Below are 24,631 nucleotides of genomic sequence, written 5' to 3' on the forward strand. Positions count from 1 at the left end.
TAAAAAAAGAAATGGCCCATAAAGTATTAATTTTTTTATGATTTTTATCCATTACATGAGTAAAGTATTAGCTCTTTATGAGTATTTTATCCTGAATCATTTAATTTATGCTAAATACATAAATATTTATAACTAAAATTGAAAAAGTGTTATATTAATATTTCTACGGAAGAAAAATTGGTAGATTTTTTATTTAACAAAAATTAAATATTTGAGAGTAAATACAAATCTGTATTTGATAATAAATATTTGTAATAAAGTAAATATTTGAAAGTAAAATACCCGTAAAGAGCTGGTACTTTAAATAAGTAATATGTATTTGCCTATAAACTACGCTCCTTAAAATTTATTAATTATTAATTAATTTGTAATACTTTGTCATTCATTGGACATGTAGCACAAAGGGCAAATCAGGTACAAAATTCTAATTTCACTCTCTAAAACAATATTTTAATCATTTGGACTGAATTTGTAAAGGATTAGTAACCTCAGGGGAGGTTAGTGTAATTGTTCAAACCACAGGGGAGGTGAGTGTAAATGTCAGAAACCTCCCCTGAGGTTTCTGAAATTATCCCTAATTTATTTGTTGGCTCTATAGTTTCTAATTCCTCAAAGATGCACTGGTACATCTTTATAGGACAAGTTCGTGTTGCGCTAGGGTTTCTTGTGCAAGTATTATATTTGGTTGGGAAGTTAGCCAGAGTATGTGTCATTTGAACCTGTTAAGGTAGTCCCGTTGCAGCAATCCCACGATAGAACCCGACCACCTAGGCCTTGTACACGCATGATGGAAACGAAGGATTGCCGAGTATCTTTGAGTTACAAGTACCTCCCTGCCTGATTGTGAGAATGAGGCAAAATGTGATGGTGAGTTTAAGGACTGAATTGGTTTAAAAAAATCATCAGGAACGAAATTGGTTTAAGTGTAAAAGTTCATGGACTAAATTCACGAATTTTCCTAAAAACTTTGATTGTAATTGGTATTCTCATCTAAAACTTAACGGTCGGAGATTATCTTTTTAAAATATAGTTTCTTCAAGTTATAATATTGTTCAACAGAAAACATATTACAGCCAATTGAAAGGACCACAAGTTACAAGTAATTTCAATCTCTATTTTATTTCTTTCTTAAACAATTGCAATCTATCTTCTGAGTTTGAAGATTGATGAAAGTGGTGAATGGAAAAAAGGGAGGCTGGCCTTCATTGAAACATTGAAACAACAAAAAATTGGACTGTAAGACCATTAGTATATCGATTTGAAAGTTTAGTGACCACATAATAAGTACTTGAGTGACCAAAAGCACATGTGGGATGGATTTTTATGGCTCGATATCTTTAGAAGCATATGTTTTAAACATAAAATACAGACCATATGTACATACATGCATAGACATAGATAAAGAAATCAACTCTTTTTGGTTTGATGTAATTTCGAACTTACATGACTATGAAACGTTAAGTCTAGTTTGGAAATCCTGGAGCTCAAGCTATTAAAATCTCCATTGTTGTATATACTTTTTTTTGGGTTAAAAATAAAAAAGTTCCATGTGGTATACCTAATACTCAGAAAAGCTTTCTATGGTTTCAAAACATACAAAACGATACCTCATATTTTGAACTAAATGATAAACTAACAGAATTCATTAAATTTAATGAAAATGACGGTCTCGACTGTTAAAATTACCGGATTCCGTTAAGTTTACCGGATTCTGTTAAGTTTTCCGTTAAGTTTACTGGATTCCGTTAAATTTAACGAATTCTGTTAGTTTACAATATAGTTTAAAAAATGAGGTATCGTTTTGTATATTTTGAAATTACGAGGGGCTTTTCTGTGTATTAGGTATATCACGGAGGACCTTTTTGTTTTTAACCCTTTTTTTTTGGATAAAAACATAAACCTTATCCCACAATAGAAAGAAAAAAAGAAAAACCTAGGCTACCATAAAATGTGTCTTACTAATCATGCACAATTTGTGATCTTGTAAACAATTATGTGAAATTCAATACTCATGTGCTTTTGAAAAGATGTGGCATTTTGAACCGACGCAAATTTGTACATGTGCAATAGAATTTTTAAAAGTAAAAGAAAAAAAAAATAAAAACATGCTTACCAGTTTGATCCCATCAGACAAGAAGAAATTCTGAGATTTCTAGCAACAGTCATAGGTTGGCCGTCAACATGGTTCAAAGTCGCGGTCGCGGTTGCGGTCGCGGTCTGGACCGTTCCACATCGGTCTCGACATATTGGTCGCGGTCTCGGCGAGACGCGAATTTTTGAAATATTTAATATTCAAAAAATTGTAAAAAATATGATAAACAAAAATAATTTAAAAATTAGTAAAAATAATAAAAATTCAAGTTGACTCGGGATGATTCGGAGTGATTCGGTGTAACTCGGCCGTTTCAACCCTTCACTGTGATGTCTCGGCGAAATAAGTATCTCGATATCGTTTCATCACGGTATCGTATCGGCGAGGGCCAAGACAGAGACGACTCGGCCGAGTCTTCGAACCATGATTTGGTACAGAAACCACTCAAAATTTACTAAAAGATCACAAGATGAAATTGAGGTCATTCTCCTGCTAAGCAGCTTAAATGATCCAAACCAAACCAGAAAACCAGAATTGTAACAACTCTGAAAGGGTTTCAGGGATTAACTTATTGGAGCAACTTCATGATCTCAATCGGATATCTTGTATACATGGCCTTTCTTAGTTCCACGAGCAAGACTTCCGGAAAAGTTCATAAATTGCATCTTTTACATAAGATTTGTAAGAGCTCTTACAAACAAGAAAGAAAAGTTTGAAATTGAATGTTTTCCAAACTTATCTTGCTAACAATTTGTTCAGAGTACATGAATGCCATGGTTCAAAGGCTAACTAAATTCTTCTCTTTGAAGCTTTCGATGGTATCCTTGAGGCTCACCTCCAAAGGAATGAACGCAATTCCCAAACCTTTTACTTTCTCATTCGATACTTTGTATTCAGGCTGTTTTAGGGGGACTACTATTAGAATATCTGCAACAGTTAAAACAATTTCAGAAAAGAAAAGAAATTAGAGATGCAGATATTGGCTTAAACTCATCCAAGTGAAGCGGTTTGCCATGCAAATATTACCAAGGTGCATGTAGCATTTCAATGTATTGCGATTCAAATAAACTAGGACCAGGTCTGGAAAGCACTGAATTAAGTGAACAAGAACAGATAGGCCTACCAGCTCAAATGCTCAATGGTCCAGGCATTCTTGAGCCTTGTCAGAGAATAGCCTAATGGCACTTAAGACACAAATCAATCATCTCAACTCTGTAGAATACACCTTCTACATATATTGAACATTATTATACTCGCACAATCTGACTTGCCTTTAAGCAGGCTTCCCATGGAGCCAAGTCTCTTGGCCTTTCAGGTTGGACTTCATCTAGACAGAGCATCTCACAAAACTACTGGAGCCCCAGTGGGCAGTTCTTACAAAAACAAAAATCTACCCTAGTTCCTGATTCATGACCATAAACCATTCAATGATTTATGTAACGCCATCCACAAGCTATTGAAACAATATAACTACTGCAATTTTGTGCTGTCTATAAAGGTCATGAAACAGCTAATTCTTGTCTTGTTGGACTAGTGCTGCAAACTTTATCTAGAAACTGTATGTACATTTCAATTCGATACTTTTCAAAGTTCGAATAAAACTAAATTCATTTTACAGATTCAGGGAATTCGATCAAACTGAGTGCCTGGAGTCAGAGAAGTAAAATGACATTTTGTTTTTCTATTTTCTACGAAAGCCCTTTCTGTTCTAATTTGCACATATCCTTTTCATTAATTCTAGGTAATAATGGTAAAACAAAAGACTGAATTGATTGTGGACCTTTGAAGCATTATTTCAAGAGGTCAACATGTTGCTTTGCTGTTTTCAATCTTTAATTTCTTATCCCTTTTCAACAATAATGCTTGTACCATGGTCCTTTGGGGAAAAAAAAAGGCTGGTAAGGAGTGTAATTTTGGCATCACAAAAATTAATATCATTTTTTGCTTACACTATTAACCACTAAAATTCACCATATTTTTATATAATATATAAATAAATGAATTTTGTTCTTCTTTTTTTAATTTAATTCACTATAGCTCGAGAGAATGCTTTTTATTCTTGTAATTGTTGGAAAATTGATATTAATTATTGATGAAATGCAATGAATTGGTTGTTCTTTTTTTTTTGGTTTAATTCATCACAATCACCACAATTCAAGGAATGTTTCTTTGTAAGTGTTACATAATTCTTATTAATTATTAAGACAATAGAATATAATCCATCCATTTATTATTGTCAAGGGTAATATTGGTATCACAAAAATTAAGATCAATTTTCGCTTACACTCACACTAAAGACTCATCATACTTTGATATAGTAATAATAATAATAATAATAGATAATAGATAGATATGCATGACATTCAGGATTTTATTTTTATTTTGATATGACCCAAAATTTGTGTATGTGTAATAGAATTAGCATATAACTCATTATGATGGTATGATCCCAACGGCCATTTTGGAAGGATTTGAGACTCTTAACGGCAATCCTTGATTGGCCGTCAAAATGGACGGAAAACTGCTCTAACAGGTCACAGGTGTAAAGAGAGGATATGACTTTGTCTCTACTCAGCTAAAATATCATTTATGCACTTTGGAAAACCAAGAACAATAAAAAAAAACCAAAAAAGACGACAATGTCGGATGAAATTAAGGCGAATATTTAGATTGGTGCAGTTCCCTGACCACAATTTCCATGCAAATGAGGTTTCCAGTGTGAAACTGATAATTGATTCTTCTTTCTTTGACCGACCTTTCAGTTCTTATCATCGCATATTTCTTAATTACTACTATACAGTTGGCAGACTGAAACGTGGACGTCCATGTTGTTGATCATCGGATTCTTGAAGGTCAAACCAAATATAAAACTTACAATGCTCAATTGCTCATTGAAGCATTAGCAAAGCCCGTTGACTTGTAGCAGAGAGCAATCGTACTTTATATGCTCATCATTCTCCCAAAAAAAATCATTGATTAAGATTTTCCCATTGAAAATGAAATTACCTTGTAGTTCAAGAAAAACTAAAGTCTATATATATGTAGAGAAGAGAAAAACTAAAGTCTATATATATGTTTAAGATTTTCAGAATAATGAATCATTGATGTGTTTTGTTTTGCCTACTGTTGAAGCCTATGGAGTTTTTTCCAGTTATTGCTCTGCTTGCATTCATTTTTCAGCTAATAGCATGGGACTCTGTCCTTGGAGCTGATGCAGTCATGGTGAATTGTTCAGCTAATGATCTTGAAGCTCTTCTTGACTTCAAAAATGGCCTTAATGATCCTGAAAATCGGCTTTCATCATGGCGGGCCAGAGGCTGCTGCTTATGGAGGGGAATAGCTTGTGATGACAATACTGGTGCTGTTATCAAGATTGACCTCCGCAACCCCTATCCAGTGAATAGCTTTAATGGTAGCACCACCAGGTACGGGTTTTGGAACTTGAGTGGAGAGATTAGACCTTCATTGCTAAAACTGAGGTCCTTGACGCATTTAGACTTGAGCTCCAACACATTTCAGGAAATCCCAATTCCTGATTTTTTTGGTTCTTTAAGGAATTTACAGTATATGAACCTGTCAAAAGCTGGATTTACTGGTATAATTCCTCCATCCCTTGGAAACCTTTCTAGCTTGCAGTATCTTGATGTTTCTTCAGAATTGTCAACCTTAAGTGTCGATAATTTCCAGTGGGTGGGTGGCCTTGTTTCTTTGAAACATCTTGAGATGAACCAGGTGGACCTCTCTTTAGTTCATTCAGATTTTTTTCATGTTCTAAACATGCTACCCAATATAACCGAACTTCATTTTGAAACCTGTAGCTTATCTGGTTCCTTTTCATCTCTTAGTGTTGTCAACTTCACTTCACTTGCTGTTTTGGACCTCAGCTTTAATGGATTGGACTCGATCCCAGATTGGCTTGTCAACATCAGCAGCCTTGAGTATGTTGATTTCGACAGCTGCCAGCTTAGGGGTAGAATTCCACTTGGCCTGGCTGAGCTTCCAAGGCTAAGGTACTTGGATCTTGCTTTGAATCACAACCTTAGTGCCAGTTGTTCCGAACTGTTCAAGGGAAGCTGGAAAAGCATTGAGGTTCTCTCTTTATCTTCAAACAAATTACATGGGAAACTTCCAGCAAACGTTGGGAACATGACATCTCTCACGCATTTTGATTTATCTGTTAACAACGTTCAAGGTGGATTACCAAGTTCTATTGGCAGACTTTGCAACTTGGAGTATCTTGATTTGTCTAGCAATAATTTAACAGGAACTCTGCCTGAATTGCTCGGTGGAACTGAAAGCTGTGTTTCTGGGAATGCTTTAGCTAATCTGTTTTGCCTAGAATTAGGCAACAATCGACTGGATGGTAAAATACCAGAGTGGTTGGGGAACCTCAAAAGTCTTCAAACACTGGGATTGGCTGCCAACATGCTTGAAGGTCCTATACCATCTTCTTTAGGAACACTTAAAAATCTGACAAATATCGGATTAGCAGGGAACAAATTAAGTGGGACTTTACCAGAGACATTTGGCCTCCCGTCTGAGCTGTCAGTCCTTGATGTTTCTTTTAACCAGTTGACAGGTATCCTAACTGAAGCTCACTTTTTAAAGCTGAATAAACTAAAGATCTTGCGGCTCTCAGCAAATTCCTTCATCCTGAATGTAAGCTCCATTTGGATTCCTCCTTTCCAAATTCGAAATCTCGATACTGGTTCATGCCAAATGGGTCCATTATTTCCAACTTGGCTTCAATCTCAAAAGGAGATTAAGTTCCTTGACATCTCAAATGCAAGTATATCAGGGTCCATCCCTATCTGGTTTTGGGATATCTCTGCTAACCTGTCATTGTTGAATGTTTCTTTCAACAACTTAGAAGGTCAGCTACCAACTCCATTGGAAGTGGCACCTTTTGCAGATGTGGATTTGAGCTCCAATATCTTTACAGGACCCATCCCTCTTCCTCTTGTCCCCATTGAGTTACTTGATCTCTCAAACAATCATTTTTCTGGTCCTATCCCAGTGAATATAAGTCAAATCATGCCAGACTTGATCTTTCTCTCCGTTTCCAACAATGAGCTTGCTGGGGAGATACCTACCTCCCTAGGTGAAATGCCATCACTGCAAGTTATTGATCTCTCCGTGAATAAATTAACAGGAAGCATTCCTGCAAGCATAGGGAATTGTTCTTATTTGAAGGCTTTAGACCTTGGAAACAATAAGTTATCTGGAATGATTCCACAATCTTTGGGCCAATTGAGCCAGCTTCAGTCTCTGCACTTAAATGACAATTTGTTATCAGATGAGCTTCCTGCTTTTTTGAAGAAACTGTCAAGCTTGGAGACCCTGGATCTTGGAAATAACAGATTATCAGGTAGCATACCATCATGGTTTGCCAACAGCTTCTCCAATCTTCGAATCCTTAAGTTAAGGGAAAATGAATTTTCAGGAGACCTTCCAGACGCGATTTCAAATTTGAGTTCGCTCCAAGTTCTTGATCTGGCAGGGAATAATTTAACTGGCAGAATTCCAGCAAACTTGGGAAACCTAAAAGCCATGCAAGTAGAGCAGAAGATACTGGAATATCTATTGTATGGGGCATATAGAGGCCTTTACTACGAAGAAAGGTTGGTGATCAGTCTGAAGAATCAATTTCAAAAGTATACCAAAACTCTTTCCCTTCTGACAGCCATAGACCTCTCAGACAACAACTTCTATGGAAATTTCCCGGTGGAAATATCAAAGTTATCTGGCCTGATGGTTTTAAACCTGTCGAGAAACCAAATATCAGGTGAAATTCCAGGAAGCATTTCACATTTGAAGCAACTGTCATCCCTTGATCTCTCAAGCAACAAACTCTCTGGTGAAATTCCATCAAGAATGGCTTCGCTATCATTCTTGAGCTATCTTAATCTATCAAACAACTACTTATCAGGTACGGTACCTTATAACGGACAAATGTCAACTTTCACTGCATCTTCTTTTGAGGGAAATTTGGGACTTTGTGGAGCTCCTCTGAGGTTAGAGTGCCAAAATGGGGGTTCAGGAAACGGATCAAAAACTGAAAATGATAGCAATGAAGGATTTATTGATGAATGGTTCTATTTGAGCCTTGGATTGGGATTTCTTGTTGGCATTCTGGTACCTTACCTCATCTTTGCATTCAGAAGACCTTGGGCTGATGTATACTCTGATTTTGTGGACAAATTAGTTTACAAGTTACCAGGGATGAGCAGAAGGAGAAATAAAGCATTGCAGACCAAAGTATACTTTCATAGATAGACCTTCCATTCTAGCTTTGTATCTTGTGTTTGATGAGAAGCTAAAGAAATTAAATGTTCTTGTAAGACATTGGATTTCTTTTCATAAGCCAATCCACTCTTATGTGTAATGTTAAAATGGTTGCTTACTTTGTCTATCAAGCCATTCACCTACAAGAAGTCAACTGAGAGCAAAGATAATTATTTCATTAAAATGGGCAAATTAGTTCAAGTCCTACCTAATTAAACATTTGGATTCCGTATTCCATATAAGAACAGGTTTATTGCCACACTAATTCCAGTTAAGCATTGATCATCTTCCATCACAGCAACCAATTTTTCCTTCTAAGAGTTTCCATACTTTGGCTGCTTTCCTTGACTCCTCAATCACTATCCATGTCACTCTTTCTGAAGAGAGAAATCTTCTACATTGGCTGAGACTGAGCATTGTTGTATCCAATGGAAAAGCATTGAAAAACAAAATATGCCAAAGGGGACATCAAACTGGAAATACCTGTTTGTTCAATATTTCCACCAAGATATATATTTCTCATGCAAAGACGGTTTGTTTCAAACTTATCCATCTTTTACATTTTTTCCATGGGGTTTTAGTCTGTTGCAATTTGGTGCTCTATTATTGGCACCTTCTCCCATAAATGAATAAATTGCATACAATCCACCTAAAGGCAACAAAAAATAGAAAAAAAATTAAATAAGATAATGCAGAAAAAAGTGGACTAATAAGCTTGGGATCTTATAACAATGAAGAAACAGGACTAGCTGACCAATGACACCACAAATGTCAATCAGCTGGCCCTTCTTTAAGATCCAGCCCACCGAAACAGCCACCAATCACATTTCCAAACTCAAAAAGCAGCGGATTTTCATTTGTATATAAAACAAATCAAACAATTATATGTATATAAGAATAACAAGATAACAATTTTATTCTTGTAGTTGATGACTGATAACCTATTGTGATACAAAAAACAATGATCAATTGATTAACTATTTATACATAATCTTATACTTTGTATTTAATTACAACAATTTTTGTAAATATGCTATATTTCATGATGAATCATAGCAAAATATTATAAGAAAAGATATTGCAAAAAAATTTTAAACAATGAGATTAAAAAAAAAAAAGAAGAAGAAGAAATCATCCCAAGTGTGCGACGAGGAACAAACATAGATAGTGGGTAGAAAATAAAGGAGAATAAAAAGGAAGAAGAGGAAAAATTAAGCAAAAGAAAGTAAGCAAAAGAAATCAAACTAATAAAAGAAACGATAAGGGAAAACTAAAGAGATAAAAGCATAAGAATAGGGGCATATCTATCCATTCACACTTAAAATTCAAATAAAGAGGGGTTGGGTGCGATAAACAAAATTTGAAAGGGCAATGTGAAATAGGTATATAATGTGGGGGAAAAATGTACTTCAAACTAATTAAAATGTGGACCTAAATTAGTAGGGGAACGATAGGGCATTTGTGGTATCAAAATATTTTCCCTCCCCTACAATTAGTTTCTCAATCTTAGTTTTCCTGAATATGGGCCAAAATTTAAAAAAAAATGTTGGAATTAGAGGGGATACGCGGCTAATAGTTTTTAGGGTTATTATTACTTTACCCTCTAAACTATATCATTACTATCAATTTACCCCCTAATATTATCTTTTAGTCAATTCACCTTATAGGTAATTCAACTCAACATGTTAATAAATTTTTGACGTAAATACGCTTTTATTTTAAAGCATTACTACATTATTATTATCACTTTATCCCTTTAAATTATGGTGATATAATTGCTTTACTCTCTAAATATTTTATCCTATTGTTAATATAAAAGGTATGTTAGAAAATGTTTAAATGTATTTACCTTTTTTATATATAATTAAAAATAAATTTTTGGAATAATTATTCTTCCTTTTTTTCACTCTAAAATTCCAAAAACATAAAAATAAAAGGGTTTTCTCAAAAAAAAATTTCACACTTATTAATACTTGGAAAAGAAAAGGAGATAAGATAGAAGGAAACAGAAAATTAGATTTTGTTAAGAAAGAAAATAAGGAAGAATCTAATATTATCGTATTAATTTAATGTTCTCGGGATTGAAATTGGGTAATAAATAGAAAAGTAAAGTAATTTTAAAATAATAAAAATATTGAATTCTTTCTTGTTTGTATTAAAAAAAAAAAAAAAGAATGGAGGTCTCTCTCTCCCTCCCCTATTTTTCTATTTTTTTTCAATATTAATAAGATTGCCAAAACGAAAGAGATTAATGTTTTGACTTTTTTTCTTGATACTGAAAAGGAGAAGAGCTACTCTAAACTTTTTATTATTTTTATTATACAAAAAAGAGGGTACTATCTTCTAAAGTTTTTTAACTTGTTAAGTTGGTTTAATGGTGGAATAAATTGCCTAAAAAATAAGTCTAGAAGGTAAATTGATAATAAGGCTATAGTTTATGGGGGTAAAGTGATAATAATTTTAAAGGTTAAACATGTCTTATCACTTGAATTAATAAACTCCGTTATGTTTAACCGTTAGTGTTGGGGTAAAATGACTAAAAAATAATATTAAGGGGAAAATTGGTAATAATGCCAAATGTTAAGAGGGTAAAATGATAATACATGAGTTTTTAAAGTTCAAGTAGAGTCAAAGATACTGTTAGAAACCTCGAGAAAGTTTCTAAAATTGAGGATAGGGCCTCAAGTTCCATTTTCCATGTTTTGTTTCAAATTACCTTGCACATGGCAATGCCTACTTACACCATGTCTTGTTTCAAATTACCTTGCAAGTTATGCAAAGAGATAAGCTCTATGCTATCTAATTTCTGGTGGGGAGAAAAAGACAACAAAAACAAGGCTCGCTGGGTAGCTTGGAAGCAGTTGACCAAGGAGAAAAAACGAGGAGGCATGGGATTCCAGGAGATTCAAAGTTTTAACAGAGCTTTGCTGGCTAAACAGATTTGGAGAATAATCAGAAATCCAAATCTGTTATCCAGCAAAATTCTGAAAAGCAAGTACTTCCCAAATTGCAATGTGCTGGACTGCAAAACTCCCAACAATGCTTCATGGTTTTGGCAAAGCATTATGAGTGCAAGAGAAGAGCTTCAATGGGGGATACGAAATAGGATAGGGAATGGACTCTCAACAAGAATTTGGGAGGATCAGTGGATTCCAGACCAACACCTAGGGAAACCTATCACAGCCAAGCCAGAAGAATGTCGAATACAGAGAGTTGCTGACCTGATTGAGGGCTACAGGTGGAATAGGAATTCATCTTCCAAAATTTCAAACAGGGAGATGCTAAAAACATTCTCAAGATTCCCATAAGCATCACAGGAAGAGATGACAACATCTTCTGGATAGGGAACCAAAAAGGGGAGTACACGGTGCAATCAGGGTACATGGCAATTCAGGCTAAGAAAGAACAAGAGGGCAGAGAAAGAGGAGAAGGGATTGAGTCAAGCAACAAACCAAGAAGACATGACATGTGGAGAGTGCTGTGAAGCCTAAGTATCAGTCATAAAATTAAGATATTCATATGGAAAGGCCTGAAAGAAGCAATTCCAATCAAAGAACTAATCTGGAGAAGAATGATGAAAGGAGACCCTATATGTTCAGGTTGTGGGGAGGAGATAGAAACCTTGGAACATTTGTTGCTGAAATGTAAAAGAGCAAAGGAGATCTGGAAAGTTGCCCCAGTACAATGGGATGGGATTCAGGAGTTGACTGGGAATTTCAATAGCTGGTGGGCAGCATTATCCGAAGCAATTCACAGAGCTCAGGGATGGACCATATATCTCTCACAGCATATATTCTTTGGCAAATTTGGAAAAGCAAGAATGACAAAGAGTTCAACAACAAAACACAAGAACCAGTACATGTGGTCAATAAAGTTGAGCTTGCTTGGATGGAGTTCAATGATGGGATCAACAAGGCCAGGAGCTGTAGCATTGTTAAAACAACAGCACCACATCAAATGGAGGAAAAAGAGGTTAGATAAATTCCAGATAGCAGAACAGCAGGAATGCATATCAGAATAGCAACCAAGTGGAACAAGGTATCAAAGTCCATTGGATATGGTATTGTAGCAGCTGACTGTAGGGGGCAGGATGTGTTGGGATGCAAAATGAGGGAAAGAGAAAGCAAAAACCAACTTCAACACGAAGCTGAAGGTGTAAAGCTGGCTTTGATCAAAGCAGCAGAACAAGGTTGGCGACTGGTATGCATTGGAGTTCCTGGTACAGACCTGTTGCAGCAAATTCAAGGGATAAAAACAGTGGATATGTGGCTAGCTACCCCGATAGAGGACATCCGAGTCCTATGTTTTACAAATGCTCCTTTTGCCTAGGAAAATATAAAAGTAGTGATCTGAGTTGTTTGTTTAGCGCTCAAGCATTGAGCAATTATCATGATGTAGAGTGGATTAACCCCAGTCTATTCTGCTAAATGCACAGTGTAAAGCATCGAGCAAGTGCTCGCCTGTATATACTTTTGTTCCAATCAATACAAATACAATCCTATCGTTTCGACAAAAAAAAAAAAAAAACTGCACATAGCTTCCCACACAATGTCTCACCATGAGTCATAGGGAATGCATAAAATTACCAGTAACTTTTTAACTTCCTTCGTCATTGGGCGTTTAGTTTGGATTCTTGTGGCATGAAATCCTCGGTTGCTCAATTTATCGGTGGCCAGTCGCACCATGTTTGGATAAAGTATTATTTAAAATATTATTTGTAATAATTATTTCAGTACTTTTGTGATATGATATATGTTAAATAAAAAAGTGGCTGAAAATATAAAAAGATAAATTAAAAAATGTATTTATGATACAAGCGAAATATTATTTGCAAAAGTTTAGCTATCCAAACCTGCTGCATCGCTATAGGGTCCAATATCTCATATGGTTGATTTGCACAGTTTCTACTGTTACCGTCTCTCCCTCTGTACCTTCTTGTTTGTCTTATTTCTTTCCTTCCAAAAGTCTTAGCCCAGATTCTTGCTCCCTTCAATTCTTTAATAACTGCAACTGCCAATCGCACTCTACCTCTTAGTCGCCTCTCTAATGACAACCACCACCAATCTTGACACTTTGCCTAGATGGTTGAAAAGGAGGAAGGAAGAGAATATATAGCCATGGGATTTCTGGGACTTGTTCATAACACTGGTTATTGAAAAAATTTTATGATATAATTTGATAAAAATCACAAGTAGATGTTGTTTTGTTAATAGATTTTCTGTTTGAATATTTTGAGCAATTTATTTCTTAAAGATCTGATACAATTAAATAAAGCATAACTAATACAATTCAAACCTAAAATACCATTGTCAAAACTCGAAGAATGAGAGACTATGTTTTGTTATTGTTAACGATGAATCGTTGTAGTTTTAAAGACGTTTTTCTAAGTTAGAATCTTTTTTTTTTTTTGGTGCTGTCTATATTTGCAGAGTTTGATTTGCACTCCCATTGGGCTTGAGATTATGGAAGATTTGTCGGGAAGAAGAATGGAGGTTTTATATTTTGGCTAGAAAAGTTGAGCTTTGATTAATTCCTAACCCATAACAATACCGAAACGGCTTAGCACTATTAATTGTGAGACTGGCTTGCGACCGTAAGTTGGGCGGGCGACGATTTGAACCCAAACGATGACTTCTTGGGATTCTTAAGTCGACAGGCCATTGATATTAATCCGCGACAACTTCCCAACCATGAGCTTCAAACAATCAGGAAATTTTCTAGCCCATTCCATTTCCATACCATCCTAATAGCAGTCAGGGAAACTGCCACTCGACAAACACATATTGTCAAACCTGAAAAGAAATCATACATTTTATGAAAGATACTTTTGGATTTGTATCCTAATTTCGGCAAAATATTCTGAAAATCAATAACCAAAAAGAGGAGAAATGAGTAGCCGACTGGGATGGCTAAATATTATGTGACTCATGATCTACATATCCAAAAGCAGAAAAAACATTTTGGGGATACAAATGACTATTTCAGTTCAAAGTAGAAAGCTTGAGCTGAAAATCATTAATCTACTGCTACGTAAACTAATTCCCACCAAATTTCACATAACATAATACATGCCAGTTGTAAGAACACTAAGGGAACTTCTCAGTCCACATTCCTTGAATTGTCAAATAACAAACAGAATCTCTGCAAAAAATACCCTCAGCATTTATTTCCCAGGCATTTTGAGCTGAATCTTCTAAGTCAACATCTCAAGATTTGAGCAAAATGAGCAGAAAGACATCGAGCTGCACAAAATAAACAACAAATGTTACAAAGTCAAGAAACACATTCCAGAACCAGAAAATTAAACAAAAGAACCAACATTGCATTTCAGTAAACACACTACCTGTCAACGAGACGATCAGATGGTCACTCTCTTCCGCTATCTTCTTCAGGAGCCGCCTCTTTCACATCAATAGTAAAACTATACTCCTGGTCACATCCCAAATAGGAGTCACTCATGAAATATAGAGTGTAGGTCTTTTTTCCAGCTTCAGCAGAAGCATCAAAATCTAGTCTGACTTTGGACTTCCTCTGAAGGGTAACCCTTTTAATGGCAAGCAATTGGTTGGTTTTAGTGTCACCAACCACAAGCCACCATCCTTCTTCCTTAACTTTGGGATATCTAGGTCCATCAACAGGTCCAACTTCTGTTCTTCCCTCAAGATCTCTTTCAAGAGTTACATGCACACTAATGTTTTCTCCAGCCCTCACATTGTCACTCTCAGGAACATCATATGCTAAATCAATGTTTGGGAAACGGTTACAGAATCGTGCAATATCCATCAACTGCAAGTCAGACATTTGCAAAAGCTCGCGCCTTTCATCGTCCTCCATCTCCACCAAATCAAAAACTGTCTCTATACTCTTTCCAGGGTTCTCTTGGCACTTTTTTGCCAATTCCTTGGTAAAATGTGGGAGTTGGAGGAGCATGGAATCACGCTCCCACATGCCCTGAGTTACCATCTGACTCACTTCCATCGCAAGAAGGGCAAGACTTAACCAACCACTGCTGGAAATTACATCAACCATGGCTTGGAGCAATCTTGAAGCAAAAATAAGCACCTCTCGCTGGTCAGATGCCAAATTCCCACCTAAAAGTTGCCGAGCGAAATGAGCTTGCAGCAAAGCATTGGCCTTCACATGAGGGTCAGTGCATTTTGGGTTATCAAAGGAGAAACGCTGGTGATTAATCAACCTCCTAATCAACTCTTCTTCACCCGGTCTAATGGGAAGTTGTTCATACTCTGAGGCTGAAGCCAAGATATCCAGTAAACCCTTCAATTTGGTTTTGGAGTTCAAAGAAGAACTAAAACGTTCAATTGTTGTATAACTGATATAATAGTAGGATGCTATCATGCCAAGATTTAACGGTGAAAGTAAGAAATCTTCTTCAACAAGAATGCATTTACTTGCTTCAAGATCACTGATTGTGTTCTCAACAAGCTCTGACAGGTGATCAGATAGATGCCTGTGACTAACACCCTGCAAATTATAGTAGTTTGGATTCTGGGTGAGCCTCCTATACATGAATGTCCATGTTAGATAATCCACAGCATCCTGCTTGTTTTGTATGACCTCAGCAACCACCTCAGCATTTAAATTGTCATGCAGATAATGATGCAAATGGCTTTCAACTGGGAATGCTTCATATAGGAACTTCTTGTAGTACTCCTTCCTTGGCGCATGACAGAAGATGACACATTTCCCCGAGTTATCAACAAGGGGTCGACTGGCATGCCCCATCATCTGCAGCAAATCAGTAACAGGGTAGTCACTATGAGCACTTTCTCTGCCATCATAATGTTGTGTTCCCATAATCACCACCAGATGTGCAGACAAGGCCACTCCCCAGCACATTGAACTAGTCATAACACACACTTGAACCCATCCAGTTTCAAAGAGAGTCTTGACTATATCTTGATCAGTACCAGTTAAGCCCTCATGCAAATAACCCACACCATAACGAAGAGTCTCTTTCAACATTGGTTCTTTTATTCTATCAATAAAAGGTTCCAAATCTCCTGCAGACTGTAAAAGGAACATTATTTTGTCTGCGTCCACACTTGCATAGGTCATCAGATCCACAGCAGTCAAGCGGGCATGCTTCCTGGTAGGAACAAACACAATTGCAGGTTTCCCATTTTTGGCATGTTGGACGATAGCAGTATATGTGGGTTTTGTCATGGCCTGCATCCTGGCTTCAAAATTAGCAATGTCAATGCCCTGAATATGAATTTCCAAGGGTACAGGCCTCACACCTGGAGGAAAGTTGAAAAGACCATGAGAGGTAGCTCCAATCCATTCTCCCAAATCTTTGGCATTAGCAAGAGAAGTTGATAAAGCTACAATCCTTATCTTGTTCTCCAGCTGACTTGCAATATATCTCATTCTAGAAACTATAACCTCCAGAATGGGACCACCCTGGCCCCCAATCAAGTGGAGTTCATCAACAATGAAAAGACTAACTTGCTGAACATGCTTTCGCTGTTTCCAACGGCGAGATATAGCATCCCATTTCTCTGGAGTACTAATAATTATCTGACCTCTTTCAAGCAGTTTGATATCTGTTGCTGTCTCACCAGTCAACTCAACCACTTTCATCCCTAGCCCATCTCCAAACTTCCTTTTCCAGTCATTATACCGCTCCTTAGCAAGAGCCTCAATAGGAGCAATGTATACAGCACGCATGACACTTTCAGGACCTTTCTGGTGATTCCTCAATATGGCAAATTCTGCACAAATTGTCTTTCCACTACCAGTGGGTGCAGCAACTAAGACATTGTCATCTGAGTTGTACAGGATAGTGAAAACCTGAGTTTGGACAGGATTAAAATGCTTAAACTCTTGATATAGAGCTTCATAAGATGGATTTCTTAAAGCTGTCACAGGCAAGGGTTGTAAGTCTAATAACTCCGTGGGAGGAGGGTACTTCTCTGGCAGAATCAGATGCCTGAAAGAAACAGGTAAGATAGTCTGCGACCCAAGCCATCTATCTGATACGACACGAATGAAGTACTGGGGAGGCAGTGGTTCATATATTGAGACTGTAAAATCCAGTGTGTGATCCTCATCAATATATTGCTTCTTCAGCAAGAAATATTCATTATGGAGAATATATTCTCCGTCATTATCCTCGACAATTACCCAAAATGGTTCCACAAATCCATGTACTTTGTCATCCCACTGGAAATCTGGTGTAATAGTGAGTTCAACCCTCAGAACAGAACGAGTGATCGGTTGGACATGAGCAGCCAAGTTAAGCTTTGGGAATTGATGAATCAACTTGTGCAGAGTTCTCCCCATCTTAGGGAAACGGATGAGTTCTCCTATCTCCTGCGAGGAGAGGTCATAGTACCTTTCCCAAGCCAGATCTTTCTTCTCCAACTTCATCAAAATTTCATTTGGAATCCCATGAAATTGACGGAGTGGTGTCTGGACACTCCATATTCGCTTGTTAATCATTTTGCACCACTTCAATGCCTTTTCAGTTAATTGGGCCCATCCTCTCTTCAAAACAATCTCAAATAATGCTCGCATAAGACGCCCTGCACTCTGCAACAAGAATATAGCAATTTTAAACAAACGGAAGACCCATTCATACAGCCATAACAAATATAAATTTCAGAAGACAATGAGCAAACTCAGATAGAGCAACAATAACAAACCTGGGTAATGAACACCATGTCAGATGTCAAAGAGAGACCTTCAAGCTTCAGTTGAGAAATATATGCCTGTAGAAGAACATTGATCTTGGCACTAGGCTCTTCCAGACTTTCTTTGATAGGGATAGGGACACGTTCCAGAAGCTTTGCCAATTCCATCTTTTCATCTTGTCTCACTGTCACATACTTGAATTCTTCACTAAGGGAGAAAAGACGACATAGCTCAATGTCCCCCATTGTTGGCTTCAAGTGCTCATTATATGTAGAAATCGTTCCATGAGTTATATAGTAATAGCTGGCAATGCGTCCCAAGTCAGTGACCTGGAAATATCCACTTTTCCTGTCATATTTCACCAGGTTATTCTTGTCCAATAATGTTGCTGCTGAATGAACCTGCGGCATGAGAACAAAGTCATGGAATCAGACATGCAAGTGACACTCAAGAACAGATAATGTTACAAGCATTCCAGATGTAGTCATGGTTTGAATATAGGATACCATCAACTGGCAGCTAACAACATGATACATTCCAAGGGCAGAGAAATACTATTTCAAAAACAGTGATCAAACGCATGAAAAGATAAATGAAAATTCTAACTCATCAAGTAGGAAAACAACATAATGACAATTATTGCACCATAGAAGTACAAGGCATCATCCACAAGAAAAGATGCAACGAGAAAGACACATTAGAATCAACCCAATAATGGCATAGAGTTTCTTGCGCCTAATCTAAGGGTTTCAAGGGTCAAATCAAAGAAAAACCAGTCAATAGAATTTTCATGACCTATATACTACCATTAAATTAAATTAGTAATCTGATGGTGACAGAGCCACCATCCCCCCCCCCCTCAAAAACAAACAAACAAACAAAAAAAAAGGAGGTCCGAGAAAGTCTGTTTGATCCACCGCCCATTGAATGCCATCCCTTCCCATCCCAAAATTCCAGGTCTTGTGGAAAAAATAAAGAAAAGCTACTTCATTAAAAGTGCACATATGTCTTAATCAAGCCAGCGAGTCATAAAACAAAATAGAAACCTCGCAAAGCAAATAGAATATAACTCAAGTAAAAAATATGGAAAAGATATAATGTTGAGCCATTCACATACCAACATTGTATTTGCAACCTCCCTTCGTAGAAGGGAGCTTAAACTTTAAACGTGTCTATCTTACAAAATCAAAAAAAGAAAGTCGATCAAAGTTAACTACCGCAGCAGCTTATCATTCCAGGTCTATTAACCAATCCTGATCTTTGATCCAACCAACAAGAATTCTATGCTTTCCTTCCAGTTTTCAAGTTTTCAAGCCCCTGACTCATCTATAGCTTTGGCATAAATGTACAATAAAAGATGGGGATTGTTTTATTTTAACTCTCATACTGGAAAATTTTCTAATAGGCCACAAGATCAAGGCAAAAGCAACAGCAAAACTCAGGGTTTTTTTTTTTTGGCTTTTCGGGGTGTGTGTGTGTTGTTAACAAAAAGCAGAGTTCATGAGAGTAAACTGGGTGTGAGAGGATAAATCTGATCTCAGACTGTATCTCTACTTACCACCTGGGTCCATAATGAACTTAACCTATCCCTAGCCATAACGGTGAAAAACTATAACGTGTGATCTCGTGAATTCAGGATTTGCAAATCTATAAGAGACCAAAAAAGACAGAGAGCAAGAAGAGACACAGAGGCAACAAGAAGGACGAGGAATGGGGCTAACAGTGCAGCAAAAAAAGTGAAGAACCTGAAAGTTTTTTCCCCCTTTGAAATACATCATAAATTAAACCTTAATATTGGCTATATTCTGACTCGATACTTGGTCTATTCTACCATATTAAAGGATCCAAAGTACTATTGCTGGAGCCAAAATCACTAGTAAGCGAAAAGAAACACAAGTCCCCTACACAATCACATGGCATGTATATGTTGCAACTAACAAATGATGATATCAGAATTGGCACACATTGGTGATTTGCATGAGAAGTCAACACTTTTCCATTTCCAAAAAAGTGCAGAATCAGCTTGAGACAACATTCAGCTCCACACAAACAGGCTCTAACAGCTATTTAAGGTAATTCAACCAAATTTTTGGGGGGCTGTGGAAAGAGAGGAGGGGAGAGATACTATGATGTGCACCAAATCAGATGAATGAAGAGACAAGGTATATTGCAGAATTCTTACCAGATCAGCTCTCCTTTCCTGCAACATATTATCTGAAGCAAGGGCATCAGCAGCTAAACTATAAACGGTAGGATTCCGAACCATGCGAACATAAAGATAAGTATAACCGAGCCAAAGGCAAGCTTCTTTAGCATTCTGAACGCTTCCAAGAACAATTTCCGCATTCAACTGATCAGCCAGCTTCGATACAAACTGACTTTCAATGGGAAGCTGCTGATTCATCAGAGAGAGATAATACTGTAGCTCGCTGTGTCCAGTAATAATAATTCCTTCACCATAAGTGTCAAATTGAGGCCTTCCAGCACGACCAAGCATCTGCATAACATCAAGGGGGCTTAGTTCAGTCCATGCTCCCTTTTCAGGATTGTATATCTGGGTACCTTTGATAATCACAGTGTGTGCTGGTAAATTGACACCCCAAGCTAAAGTAGCCGTGGAAACCAACACTTGTGCATGCCCATCTGAGAAAAGATCCTCAACAATTTGACGATCAGCTCTAACCATCCCAGCATGATGAATTGCAAAACCATAGGGTAGCAAGTCCTTGAGATCATTGCTCTTTACAAGCTCAGTGTGACTCTGAAGAATTTCACGGCTTGCACTGTCCTCTTTTAAGAACTTACCAAGAGTATCATTGGCAAGTGCAGCATCACGTATTGCACGAGCTGTCTTCGCAGTTTCTTTCCTGGAGTGCACGAAAATAAGCACCTGATGCTTTCCTGCCACACTGATTACTTTCTCATAGCACACGTCATTCATCAACTGAAATCTCTGCAGAGGCTTCTTTACCGAGATTCCTACATACTGTTGAGCTAGAGGCACAGGTCTATAGCTATTGTCAAAGTGAAAGAGACCTTTCTTCACATCAACACGCAGGAACAAAGCTACATCTTCATAGTTTGGAAGTGTAGCAGACAAGCCCACCAACCGTATGTGCTCTTTAGTGGTCTCAATTTGCCTTACAGTTCTTGCTACGATGCTCTCCAGCACGGGACCCCGGTTATCATGCAACAGATGTATCTCATCAATGATGAGCAGCTTTACCATCTGAGTGTAGGTACGATCACCAGATTTCCTGGTTATTATATCCCACTTCTCTGGGGTTGTAACAATGATCTGAGTCTCTTCAATCTGTTGACGGGTCAGTGTCTGGTCTCCGCTCAGCTCTTTCACCTTGACATCATAATCCTGGAGACGATTAGAGAGGTTACCAACTACTTCAGCAACCAGTGCCTTCATTGGAGCCACATAAACAATTTTGTAATTGTCATGGTTAAAAGACCCATCTTCATTTCTGTTCAAAGCAAGCTGCTGAAGGATGGTAAGCATAGCAACATTGGTTTTCCCTGCACCTGTGGGAGCACATAATAGAATATTATCTGCACCAAAAAGTGCTGTCTCATAAACTTTACTTTGAACCCTGTTTAATTGGGTCATTCCTTTGAAAGCCGGCTGTGCCCAGTCAGGCATGGAAGAGATCTTTACTAGTTCTTCACCAGGTCCTAATGGTTTCGGCTTTAATGCTGGTACATGAACTTCTTCGTATCCCTTTTTCTGATTCCTAAAAGAACCTTCTGGAAGCTCACACCTTTTGTTGGCCATCAAGAGACCTCCCTGGTTAAATGCAAGGCTGTCAAGATCAATTAATTGACGTTGCCCTGACAGCCAACCACCATCAGCATCTCTATCGCCTTGCCCCCTTCTTTCTCGTTGCCCATCTCCTCCAGTTTCATCCTTCAAACGGCGAGCCTCTTCTCTAATGCTCTTCTCCAAGTTCTTCTGCCTCTCTTTTGCAGTTGCCCTGGTGGCATACAACTGTTCCAGAATTGCAGCATGATCTGGCCCCTGCACCATCATCTCCTCTTCAATTTTCTTCCTATCCTCTTGGTCTGCAGCCCTTGCCAAGCGGGTGCACCAAACAATCTTCAGCCGGTTCCGCAACATATACTTGACAAGACTGAACTTATCAAACTGCAGATGCAACAAGAGCTTTGTTTCAACTTCACGATCATCACCTTCAGCAAGAATTTTGAGGACCTCCTCAGCAAGCTTCTGGCTCTGTTGCGGATCAATCTGTTGCTCATAAGCCTGTGAAATCTTCCTCTGAAGCCAGTAGGCATCAATGTCCTGAACATTCAAGGTCATCCCCTCATTAGCATCCTGCATCTCATCATCATCAATCCCACCACCCATCTGCATGGCACCGGCATTCGCATCGAGTCCATCATCTTCATCCTCTTCATCCTCCTGTACTAGATCATAGTCACTATCATCATCCTCTTCTTCATTCTCCTCAAATTCAACAGCAACACCAACATCATCATCAAGACCCTCATCACCATTGGCAGCAGCAGCTCCAGCAGCATCACCAGCATCTTGATAGTCAGTAATTAGCCGCCCGATAGATACCAGATTATCAAATACTTGGCTGGGGATAGGATTCAAAAGCTTCTCAATCTCCTTTTTCTTGTCAGGATTCTTGAGATTTTCATTCTTAAGAACAGCTAAAATCTCATCGGCAGCACCACTGACAATGTTAAGAGGCTGGCCACCTAACTGCTGCTGAATAGCACTGAGCAAGGCCTCATAGGCAGCCCGGGTTTCTTTAGTTTTAGGTTGATAAACACCCTCATCAGTGGTAGTAAGAACACTTTCCTCCTGTAGAAGGCGCCTCTTCTTGCTCTGCCTGCCAGGATTGGGTTCGGAAGCTAGTGGTTCTCGCTCCTTCTTCTTCTTGGACTTTTGAAGTTGGTCTTCCAATTCACGAGGCTTACCCCGCGAGGCACGGTCACCAAAGGTTTTGGGATCTATCTTGCCTTGAAGGGACTCAGGCTCACCAGTGGGCTCATGGGTGTCACGTGGGCGCGAGTCAGTGGTCAGGACAAGACTGGAGTTGGCTCGATACTCATACTGTTTGAAACGGGCATGAGCCTCAGCTCCACCACCGATATGCGACATCTTGATTGAACCAAAGACCCAAAGAAAAAAAAGAGTAGGGAAAAATTCAGTCAGCTACCAAAAGACCAGTACAGATAGGAACCTAATAATCAACAAACTCCAGTAATAAAACAAGGCAGAAGAGTGAATGGATTAACCAATAGATTAAACACAAAATTTTGAAAAAGACAATAGTCTTCAGAAGGAACGGCGATACGGAAGCTAAAACCCTAAGTAGGCAGTAAAACCCTAATACAGGAAGTAGCAACTGTAACAAAAGACAAAATCAGAAAAGGCAAGAGACGATTTCCTAGATACTTTTATCAGCTACTCCAATAAGCTTAAACTAACAGGCCGATTTGAGTCGGTTTCATATATTCCAATAATTAATTCACAAACTTTCTCAATAAGCTACCTGCCCTAGATTTCTACAGAGAATATATACAATCGAGCTTCTATAGAAAAACAACAAAAGCACCAAAAAGAAAAAGGAACGAAAAACGGCAGGCACGTGCAATAGAGACTAAAAAATAATAGCAAGAATAGTAAAAGTAGCCATTGTTGGAACTTACAGCTCACTATTTTGTTCAGAAGCTGCCGCCTACGGCGGAGTTATGGCTTCTCCTCCTCTGTTCCAGAGAAATATGGACAGCTACTAATCGTGTCTGTAATTTACTAGTAGTAATTATTAGGGAAGGAGGATTTAGGGCTAGTGCTAGGGCTAGGGCTACCTATTTTATGTGCACATCTAAATTTATGCAGATATACAGAGAGCCGACAAGGAGGGAATCAACCGCGGCCGAAAAACAGACCGACTCAGACGTAGGAGAGGCAAATCCTCTTTTTTTTTCCCGGAAACGATAGAAATATAAATGATAAGTTGTAACGCGAAGGCGGTGTAAGTATGGCTGGAGCGGGTCTGGGTCCGGTCCAGGTCCAATCTATCCAACCCGGATCAGAATTGTCCAACAATTTAGACATGGACCCGGTACGATTAATATAATACAATATAATATAAATATATAAATAAGTAAAATAGAATATGCCCATCATAACTGATTTGGAAAAATGGCCAATTTCTGCGTTAACTTTTATATAGTGTCAATTTCGTCTCAGTATAATTTTTTGGCCAATTTGATTCCTAAATTTATTTAGTGGTTCCAATTGAGGAATGTCGTGGTGGTGCCACCATGTAAATTCGATTAAGCTACTAATTGAGCAACTAATGATAGGTATTTTGGATGCTTTAGTGCTGGGGCGATAACAAAAGAAGTAAAATCGAAAAAAAATAACTAGCACATTAAATTTTTGAGAAAAACCCAAAACCTTGCAAAAACCCCAAGCTTTAGTGAATAGTGTGTTGAACAAAATCGAAGAAAATCATGATGAATAAAGAGTCGAATAGCATAGGAGGTCGAAGAATGGAGATCGCAAGCGACGAAATGCATGAAAGAAGCAATTTTGACAAACGGGGGTCAAGC

General features: G+C 37.9%; 3 protein-coding genes across 3 annotated transcripts; 2 read left to right on the forward strand and 1 right to left on the reverse strand.

Moving 5' to 3' along the window:
- The first annotated feature begins 5,227 nt into the window (after positions 1–5,227).
- LOC113759558 (receptor-like protein EIX2) lies at positions 5,228–8,368 on the forward strand. Its single transcript, XM_027302134.1, has one exon. The coding sequence runs from the start codon at positions 5,228–5,230 to the stop codon at positions 8,366–8,368; it is 3,141 nt and encodes a 1,046-aa protein (XP_027157935.1).
- A 2,732-nt stretch (positions 8,369–11,100) lies between these two features.
- Positions 11,101–11,685, forward strand: LOC113759559 (uncharacterized mitochondrial protein AtMg00310-like). Its single transcript, XM_027302135.1, has one exon. The coding sequence runs from the start codon at positions 11,101–11,103 to the stop codon at positions 11,683–11,685; it is 585 nt and encodes a 194-aa protein (XP_027157936.1).
- Positions 11,686–14,221: 2,536 nt separating this feature from the next.
- Positions 14,222–23,980, reverse strand: LOC113760995 (DExH-box ATP-dependent RNA helicase DExH12-like). The gene is made up of 5 exons (XM_027303780.1): positions 23,723–23,980; positions 20,214–23,171; positions 18,043–18,432; positions 14,721–17,929; positions 14,222–14,619 (listed from the first exon to the last, which is right to left on the reverse strand). The coding sequence occupies exons 2-4, from the start codon at positions 23,169–23,171 to the stop codon at positions 14,744–14,746; spliced, it is 6,534 nt and encodes a 2,177-aa protein (XP_027159581.1). The 5' UTR covers positions 23,723–23,980; the 3' UTR covers positions 14,222–14,619; positions 14,721–14,743.
- Between the last annotated feature and the right edge of the window lie 651 nt (positions 23,981–24,631).

The sequence above is a fragment of the Coffea eugenioides genome, chromosome 2 (genome assembly GCF_003713205.1).
Source record: "Coffea eugenioides isolate CCC68of chromosome 2, Ceug_1.0, whole genome shotgun sequence".
Taxonomy (NCBI): domain Eukaryota; kingdom Viridiplantae; phylum Streptophyta; class Magnoliopsida; order Gentianales; family Rubiaceae; genus Coffea; species Coffea eugenioides.

Bases quoted from the DNA above. Each gene is read 5' to 3' on its own strand.
- LOC113759558 (XM_027302134.1), top strand. From the start codon at position 5,228: ATGGAGTTTTTTCCAGTTATTGCTCTGCTTGCATTCATTTTTCAGCTA.
- LOC113759559 (XM_027302135.1), top strand. From the start codon at position 11,101: ATGGCAATGCCTACTTACACCATGTCTTGTTTCAAATTACCTTGCAAG.
- LOC113760995 (XM_027303780.1), bottom strand. From the start codon at position 23,171: ATGTCGCATATCGGTGGTGGAGCTGAGGCTCATGCCCGTTTCAAACAG. The intron at 18,433-20,213 runs GTAAGAATTCTG...CTCATGCCGCAG, and splicing joins AGGAAAGGAGAGCTGATCTG to GTTCATTCAGCAGCAACATT. The intron at 17,930-18,042 runs GTTTGTTATTGT...TTCTTGTTGCAG, and splicing joins ACATGGTGTTCATTACCCAG to AGTGCAGGGCGTCTTATGCG.